Source organism: Scomber scombrus, chromosome 3, assembly GCF_963691925.1.
Source record: "Scomber scombrus chromosome 3, fScoSco1.1, whole genome shotgun sequence".
In the NCBI taxonomy this organism is placed as follows: domain Eukaryota; kingdom Metazoa; phylum Chordata; class Actinopteri; order Scombriformes; family Scombridae; genus Scomber; species Scomber scombrus.
The window spans coordinates 17,280,795-17,290,722 of NC_084972.1; the positions used below are offsets into that span (position 1 = coordinate 17,280,795).

Below are 9,928 nucleotides of genomic sequence, written 5' to 3' on the forward strand. Positions count from 1 at the left end.
TCAAGCTAACCATCTCCTGGCTGTACCATCATGTTACACCTGAGCATCACATTTAGTATCTGTCTTGGATGTCATCAGATATCTAGCGACCAGGTCTCTCCTCCTGTTTCAAATGGTGTTCATAGTAAAACAGCCCAGGCAACTCTCTCCACTCAGTACTGACACCCGAACATGTCACAGGAATCCTATGACATCTGTTCTGTATGGTAAACACCAAACAGGGCCACTGCATCACAGAGGCAGGTCACTGGAGACAGGAAATTTAGTGAACGTTAATTAACAGTCAGCAGACACCAGATAAGTGAAGGCATCTTATCATGCTGATTCTTGGCACAGGCCCATATCAAGCTTCAGGTCTGCAATGTGAGAATGTGATGGGGATTTCCACTTTGTAGCCATAGAGATGGTGGACAAGTAAATACTGTAGCAGAGCTGGATGGCAGAAAAGTGATATTCCTCTTCATCAAAATGATGCAATGATGTCTAACGTTACTGGTTTAGCAGCTCAATTGTTTTCTTTCAAATCACTTTCTCTGATAGAGGTCATGAACTTTGTTGTCTGATGTAATCAATGTGACTTCTGTTTGCATCCTGGCAATAATCTGCTGATGGCTGCCATTTCTCTTTTCTCTTCCACCAGTCTGTCTCCTGATGTTGATTACTTGTTCTAACTGCAGTTAAACTGGAGCTGACTTGTTTTAATGGATTGACATATAAATTACACCAATCTGGTAGCTTTCTCCACTGGTACTTATCCTCTTCTGTAATGAATGCATCACCATACAACCCATTATAAAAGATAAAAAAAAGAAACAGTGATATTGTTACACACTTTGCTGTCAAATGGTCCAGTTTCACAGAGTTGGTAGTGATTCAGCATGATAAATTCATTTCTTTTTTCATACGCCTGCTAACACTGGTGCCGGTTTCAGCGTGAGCAATGACCATAGCAGCAAGACAGCTGGAGCTCAAGCCTGGGAAAAAAAAACAAGTATCAAGAATAAAGCCAGATTTTTAGTACTTGTCATTTTCAGCTCGGTGTGATGTGAGTATGCTGTGAGCCACGAGGCCTGCCGGCATGCTGGCATGCTGTTTCAGGCCAGTACAAAAAAACACCCACTGTATATCAGGAATATACATCTCAAGATCACAAAAATCATACTTTCCATGAGTAGGGCTCAGATATGCAGGCTGTGTGTGCAACCTGGAGGAAATCCTCCCCAGCCTACTGAGTGTTCCCACAGCGGGTTGATACAGTCAGACAGGCACATGCTGTGAGGAGGACCTGCCTGTCTCTCAGACTCAGCAGAGACAGCAGATGGGGAGGACATACTGTTCATTAAAGGTTCAGCTCATTTCACCTCATCTGAAACTACATAAACAAGCTTTTTGAGAGGATGCCAACAATTTTGCTCTTTTGTACAAAAAATTGCAGTAAACATTCACTATACAAATACAGCACACAGTCACTTATCGTTAACAAAACCGACATATATTGATAAATGTAATTTCATTTACATCTACATTTAAAGTTTGTATTTTTTTGTCATGGCCAGCCACCATGGCCTTACAAGACAGCACATACTCATATTAGACCAGAATGATGCATATACAGTTTCAAACAACACTGCAAACAGAAAGAAGACCAATTAGAGTAATTTTCAAATTGTCACATCTTCATGTCCACAAGAATGTTAACATAACGTTATTGTGTAATAAATAACAAAAAAGCAATGGAAAAGTCTGAATAATAGTAATTAAATAGTCCTGTCTTCTTTTCCAGTCATTTCAGACAAAGTTAGCAAACTTAAACACATTAAATTTGAACAGCCGTCCCAGAGCATTCCATGATTTTGGTTGAGCCATTTCATTAAAAAATTGACATTCAAAATTAAATCATTTCATGTAAAATAGAAAAAGACAATGGGACTCACTTTCCACTTCTCCCAAATTATACACCTCACATTTTGTCAAATGCACTATTTGTTAAAACAGACTAAGTACAGATTACATATTTCATTCATATTGAGACATTTTTTCATTTTATCTTCACATATAAATGGAAAATAGATGGCAAAACATGTTATGATGTACAGGAAAGTGTCCACAATTGGTCAATTCTTGTAGACAAGGACATGTTCTTCACATTTCACAAAATTAGATCTGCATATAGTGAACTATTTCCTCTGCATAAGGGCTTTGACATCCATAAAAAGTTTTACAAGGAATACATTTTCATCAAAAAAAAAAAAAAGTGTCAAAAACAGGGTGCAGGAAGGAGCAATTTATGGGTTGGAATCAATAGTCTTACTTCATGAAGGTGACGTGGATCTATAAGCTTCCTTTGCAGTACCAGTAGAGCAACTCCTACCTTGTGTTTTATTACTTAATAATCTTGGATAAGTCTTTCATTTCATGTTTAAACTGATTTATATTCCTAAAAAATTGATTCAGTTGGAAAGAGGGAGAAATCTGCAGCAGCCCAGTATAGCACACATGAGAGTTTCGTTGTTAAATTCTCTGAAACTTTTTTTTTCATGGCCATACAGCAGGAAGTCTGCTATTTTAATCTTGCATACTACAGTCTACATTTGATAACACGGGTGTTCTAGATGTTTCAGAGTTATGTCCCAGGTGAAAGGCCAGTGGCAAGACCACAGATGTTTTATCAGGGGCGACTGACACACAGGGTTGTACATGAGCCACAGGGGTGCAATCTCTCATCTCACCTTCACACACTGTCACTGTCTTGTTTCCTCTTCATTTTTCACAGCATCACCTCTGTTCCTTTCACTCTCTCACCTTTTTTTTTTTACACCCCAATATGCATCCATGCCTTCAAACAATACAGAGACTTGGTTTCCATGGACAACTGCCAGCAACCAATAATGAGCTTTAATGTGGTAAAAACAAACAAAGACTTAAAAAGTTGCGCATACTAATGCTCACACAAGTAATTTTGCCAAAAACATTTATATATTTGCATTTATTCTTTAACACTAACATTAAAATCATAAAATATCTGAACATAAACTTAATCTAAATTGCCATCCATGACCATTAAAAGAAAAAAAAATTCCCAAAACCACTGGAGTGTATTTTAGATTCATAAAGGATCACATAGACCTATGAAAATCATACATGTGCACAAACACACACCCCGTGTCTGTATGCCTTATCATTTTAGCACCACCTTCACACTTCTGAAAGGACACATCCTGTGCGTAGCCGCAAGCTCAGTAATCCATCTCCTTGTCTCATCCTTAGCACAGGAGGCTCACAGCACAGGATAGGCACAAGCTCACTGCTATAGGCTTAAAGGTGGAACAGAAAAGGTTGCCAGGCAAGGTGAGACTAGGCAGCTGAGGTAGAGGGCACATCTGTGTGAGACACAGGAGGTCTTGTCAGTTTGGGAGATGCTGAATGTCATTGCCTATCTGGTTTAGAAGCAGGTGTGAATGTTAAACTGGGGGCAATTATGTAATTACAGAGCATTTTCAGCTAAATTACTTTTCCGCTGGATTGTAATTTAAAGTTATAAATAAATAAAAGAGTTGTTACTCGTGCTATTATTTATTCATCTTTTTACATCAATGTAATCTTTTTAAGCTTCTTAATTTTGCAGGATTTTTAAATGTACAGCACAGCCTCTGTAAACTATGTGTATTACAACAACACTTAATAATACAATGTGATACAGTCAGTGTGCAATAAGATGATTTTGGAGAATAAGGCTGAAGATATTCTATATTTTCTATTCTTCATATTGTGAAACAGAACAAAGAGTCAGCCAGCAGAGCCAGCAGTGTTTTCAGCTAAACATTCATGTCAGAATGCTAACATGCTCATTATGAAAATGTTAACATGTTTATGTTTAGCAGGTGTAATGTTCACCATGTTCACCATCATAGTTTAGCATTTCAACATCGTAACATTTGCTAATTACCACTTAGTATTACCACTTAATTACACTTAGTGTAGCTGAAGCTAATGGGGATGTCAGTTTTGCAGGTATTTTGTCATAAACCAAAGTATTGGACAAATTGAAATTTTTACATGATTATGGCACTGGATAAAAGGTTATCACCAATATGTTTACAATTGATCTTGATGAGGACATCAATTCATGACTAATTTCAAAGTTGACATTTCACTGAATGCCAGAAATGTCAACCTCACTGTGTCGCTAGAGGAAATGTCTGGTGATCGCCAAAGTCAGAATTTTGAACAGATATGGGGACCATATTTTTTTGCACTCTGGAAACAAGCACAACCTGGCTACATACCCAGCAATTGTTGAACTCCTAATCGTGATGGGAAGCTCTCTCTCTGAGGGAGCTCCTGCCACTGTGTATATAGAGACTCTTTCGTTCGATCGAGCATGAAGCAGAACTATCCTTGTCTGGTGAAAGCAGTGTGAAACAAGGCTACCTCTCTGGCTCTGCAGTCCGTCATGGCCCAGTGAGCACCTACTCACACACACCTTTTCCAGGACAGGATAGCTTGCACTTTAAGAGGATATTAAATATTCAGTCTTCTGCCTCTCGGCCCATGGGGAAGGGAGGCTTGAGGCTAATTACTGAGCTGGGAGTGAATATGCGTGTGTGTCTGTTTGTGTTTGTTATAGATGCATGTGTGCGTGAGTGTATTTGCCAGTCATGGCTGTGAAGAAGTAGCAGTGATCTTGATAAGATTCAGCTACGCTGTTTTCAATTTATGCAAACAGGAAGCAAGGCTGGTTGTCCCCATGACCTCAGTGCTCATCATTAAGAGCTAATGAGGAAACACAAGACTAACCATAACCCTCTTTAACAGTGCATCTGCGTCTTAAATCCCTGCTGCATTGTAAAATATATTCAATCAAACATGTTTTTGGCTGCGGTGTGTTTAGACACACTTTACTCCAATTGTCTGTTCTTCGCTTTCTGTTGCGCTCTGTCGGGCAGCTATATAAAGATATTCATATCGAGTTTCCTCATTTAGGAAACTGCATCTTCCCTGCATAAGCAAATTATACACTTCACATTGCCCAACCAAGGAAACTCACAAGTTTCTGTTCCCAGCCTGAGACCTTATTTGCCTCATTCCCTCTGTGTCACAGATTTATCACTGTGCCGTCATCCCTATAATCTCTTCTCTGGCTGACTCGGGTCGGTGTACATTTGGGGTGGGAGGGGAAAAGGTGAGTAAGAGAGAGAATTTGATGGGAGGTGGAGTTGGCCATGCAGCGGGCACACAGACACACGGAACACACCTAGGTTCAGTTTCTGTGCTACCCTTTGTATTCAGCATGATTCATTAGCCACTCTGGAGCCTGGTCAGTGCGTCAAGCTAGATTAGTCTTGATGTGATGAGCGCAGTTTCCACTGGATGGCCCATTTTCGGATTGAGGCTCAATTGCCAGTAGCTCTCTTCTCTAGTCTCGGTCTATCAAAATGCTACTGCTGCAGATTTTGGGGTTTCTGATAATGTCTGACCTTCACATCCTCAAAAAGCTCTGAAAGTAGTGACTCCAGCTTTTACCTGTTACTGTTAAGGGTGTTGTTAATGTTTCACATCGACATTAGTTGTTTTATTCTTTTGGGTGTGATTATTGAGTTTCAAGAAAGGTACCTCTAATGGTTGTATTTGAGAGTTTTCATCCATCACTTGGGTCTCTTGAGATCAAGACCGGGAGGCAGGCTATTTTAGGGAAGGCCTTGATAGAGTTTAAATTTCAGTCTGCCCTTTAATTCACTCTCACAACCAAACTATTTGATTGGTGAAGTTGAAACGCCTTTACCCTAGTTTTTCTCCTGCCCTCCCTCACCTCTGCTCCAGCAGGGTTTCTTTGTTTTTAGTCCCTCTCTTCTCAAAGGCTAAGGTAGATATACAAACAGTCACCTGTCGAGACTAATTAAAGCTTACGGTCACTGATTGGTACGAGGGAATAATCCTGCTCGCCACTGGCCTGGGACACAGCCTCTACAGTGACCTTGTGTTGGATTTTACACTGACTCTGGGACAGGAATAATAGGTGTGGCATATCGACTCACCCACAACCGTGCATCCTTCTTAATCTTAATGATCAGACCCTATTGTACTCAGCAGATTATATCATTAGTAGCTGGCTCAATGCTTCAGAGTTCTCCGGTAGTCTGTCAGTCACGCTAACTAACCATACAGGGTATACTGAGGAGCAAGTGTGACTCGCTTTTAAAAAATGTATCGACACAATCTCAAACTCTCCCTCCTTCACTGTCTGTCTCCGTGTTATGCACATACCAAGACTTGAAGAGAAAAAAGCATCTGCCCCAGAGATCACATTAGCTCTGACCCTATTTCTTTTGAAATGCTGACATGACATTTCATGAATGTAATGAGTATCCAGAAAATTAAATGGGCCATGAACTAATATCATCAGGAAATGCCATCACTAGTTGGGATATTTTAGCCGTCTTTGAAACGCAATTTAATGTCACAAATGGATCACCAGTCTGACACACTGAAATGGAGTTTCTCATAGGACTGACCTTCTTTCTCTGACATTGTCAAAGCACTCTTTCACTTAGGAGCATTTCAACTTTCAGTATGCAGTTCAGGAGTAGTCAACTGCTAATTTACACAGGTCAACAACTGTCAAATTATCCTCCACCCTGCCTTTCATAATTTCAAATGGCATAAATAAATAATCAGCAAATGTATGATCATGCATGATGTATAATTACTAGCTGGATCTGCTTTTTTGTTGTTGTTGTTGTTGTTGTTGTTGTTGTTGTTTGTATGATTGTGATACATTTGATTTTCAACATGAAAGCTTAAAAATTGGTGCTAAATAGGTTTAAGGTTTTGAGAGGGACACTTGCACAGACTCAAACAAATGGTGCTTAACAGATGAGTTTTTGCATATTCAATACAATCTTTAAATTTTCAGTGCAGGCGACCATCATCAGTGCGGTGATGTGCTGATGACCAAATATTAGTTTTTTGTTTGACAAAGATTAAAAGACTGGATTGAACATGCAATTAGTCAGAAGCCATTTGTATTTTATTAATAGCCTAAGTAGGTACTTTGGTAAGTACCTTGCATCTGATTTGTCATCTGACCCAAAACACTTTCAAACTTTACAAAGTGAGCTGTTTTTCAAAGTTACAAAGAGAACAGTACTTGTAGCTACCAAAACATGTCACTTAAAAGCACACATTTTTGTATCATGGTGGCAATAGTGGAAGGGTCAGGATATCACCAGTCATTAGTATTCATCATCTGGGGACCATGAAATGGAAACAAATGTCTGTACAAAACGTGTTGTAATCTATCCAATAGGTAGAGATATTTTATTCTGGGACAAACAATTGACCAATTGATATTCCCTACAAAGCACAACAGCACTGGGTTATATACATCATTGTGTACTCTTCAATATTTTTCAGTGTTGTCTTCTTCTATTTTTTTCCAGATCCTGGCAATTATCTCCATCCTCTTCATTGTGTTGTCCACCATTGCCTTGTCTCTGAACACTCTTCCAGAGCTGCAAGACACAGATGAGTTTGGCCAGTCCACAGACAACCCAAAACTGGCCCATGTGGAGGCTGTGTGTATTGCCTGGTTTACCATGGAGTACCTGCTTCGCTTCCTCTCTTCACCCAACAAATGGAAGTTCTTTAAGGGTCCTTTGAATATTATCGACTTGCTGGCCATCCTGCCCTATTACGTCACCATCTTCCTGACAGAATCCAACAAAAGTGTGCTGCAATTTCAGAATGTACGCCGTGTGGTCCAGATTTTCAGGATCATGCGGATCCTGCGTATTCTGAAGCTTGCCCGTCACTCCACAGGTCTTCAGTCTCTGGGCTTCACCCTCAGGAGGAGCTACAATGAGCTAGGCCTGCTGATCCTTTTCTTGGCTATGGGAATCATGATCTTCTCCAGTCTGGTGTTCTTTGCTGAGAAGGATGAGGAAGACACCAAGTTCAAAAGCATCCCAGCTTCCTTCTGGTGGGCCACAATTACAATGACCACAGTAGGCTATGGAGATATCTATCCAAAAACCCTACTGGGAAAGATAGTGGGGGGTTTGTGCTGTATTGCTGGAGTACTGGTGATAGCCTTGCCTATCCCCATCATTGTGAATAACTTCTCTGAGTTCTACAAAGAGCAAAAGAGGCAGGAGAAAGCCATCAAAAGAAGGGAGGCCCTGGAAAGGGCTAAGAGAAATGGTAGCATTGTCTCTATGAACATGAAGGAGGCATTTTCCCGCAGTGCAGAGCTCATGGATGTAATGGTGGAAAAGACTGACGAGAACGTGGGGAAGAAGGAAAGGGTACTCGATAATCATGTGTCTCCTAGTTTGCATAAAGAGAGGCCCCAACTGAAGTCACAAACGAGCCACAGTAGCCCTACTAAGACCCTTGAATCAAGCCACCAAGAGCAGGCAAAGCCATCCAGCAGCCCTCAGCATCTCAGTGCTCAGAAACTGGAGGAGATGTACAACAAGATGGCCAAGACACAGTCACAACCAAATCTCATCAGCAAGGAAAAAGAGCCACCATCCAAAGCAGTCAAGCAGAGAGCTGAATTAGAGATGGGAAGCATCCCAGTTGAAGACATCTCAAGCACAGTGGAGGCGGTGACAGACATCAGAAGCATGTCAAGCATTGACAGTTTCATCAGCTGTGCCACTGACTTTGCTGAGAGCTCTCGCTTTTCCCACAGCCCAGTGAGCAACATGCCAGGGAGGGTCAGCACTAACCCCAGCCTGGAGCCCACCTTGGAGAATGAACACGAGGGATCCCAGGGTACCATTACACCCCTGACAGAACCAAACCCCAAGACTGGCTCATATTCTGTGAGCCCCAGGGGCCGGCGCTTTAACAACCCACTCAGAAGCCGCTCGCTCAAGGTCAACTTCAAAGTTGGGGAGGATTTAGGGACAGGGGCCCTCTCAGATAGCTCGTCGGTACAAAGCCCTGAGGTGTCTGTCTACACAACTGCCAGCAGCAGGACACCCACAAAGAGCCCAGAGAATTTACTGCCCAGCATCTTCACATTCCACGATGCATCCATCAATAAGTTCATTGATGCTGACACAGATGAGGAGGAGCACCTGCATGAGGGTTCAGGCACCAACCCCTCCCAAAGACTCCTGGAAAAAGCCACCCCCTTGTTTGGCCCTCACTCTAGCTTCCAGCAGGGGGTCAACCACATGGAGGGCCTCCCAAAGAAGCTGGGGAACAGCAACCTGCCACTGGAAGGGCAGGAGAACCATGTGGCTCAGGAACTACAGCCACTTCAGGGAGAGGAGAGTCACTCTAACGCTTAAAGTTACGATGAATGAGAGACCATACAGGAAACAGCAAGGGGAAAAGGAAGCAAAGAGGGAGAGGGAGAAAATAAAAAGCACAGTGAACTCTGCAAAACTGAACTTAAAATATGAAGGACTTTAGAAACATTTGCAGGAATATTTACAATTACAACACAAAATACTATAGTTGTGGTTGATGGGAAAAGTTGTTGTGTTCTGTGCTCAAACTTTTTCCTACAAGTGACTGCTCAATAAATGAATTCAGCAGAGGACTCTGATCTAAGAGGTTTTGAAAATGGCAAGGAATGCCCGTCTGATAATTTTTACTATTTTTACCTTTGTTTTTTCCCACATTATCTTATCTAATAACCTAGTTATAAGAGTACAGTATATCATTTTTACAAGCAAAAACCTATTTTTCTGACATCCCTGGATACCACTCTAAAGCCAATAGCAAAGGCTGTCCAATCAGTAGCAAACCACAGAGGGCATTGAAACATGGCACTGCAAAACTGGGAAACACATTCAGCTGAGATAGTTCATACAACTATGTTGTAGTATAAAGGGGTAAACATACATTTTTCTTTAAGCTATAGTGTTACAGCGTTTAATTGTGGCATTATAAAGGAATTGTGTTGGGAAAA

General features: G+C 41.2%; 1 protein-coding gene across 1 annotated transcript in view; it reads left to right on the top strand.

Moving 5' to 3' along the window:
- Nucleotides 1–9,302, top strand: part of LOC133977472 (potassium voltage-gated channel subfamily B member 1-like) — a 29,767-nt gene extending 20,465 nt beyond the window's left edge. Inside the window, exon 2 of the mRNA XM_062415650.1 lies at nt 7,440–9,302. Within this exon, the coding sequence (XP_062271634.1) occupies nt 7,440–9,302 (1,863 nt within the window). The remainder of the gene's footprint in view (nt 1–7,439) is intronic.
- The last annotated feature ends 626 nt before the right edge of the window (nt 9,303–9,928 follow it).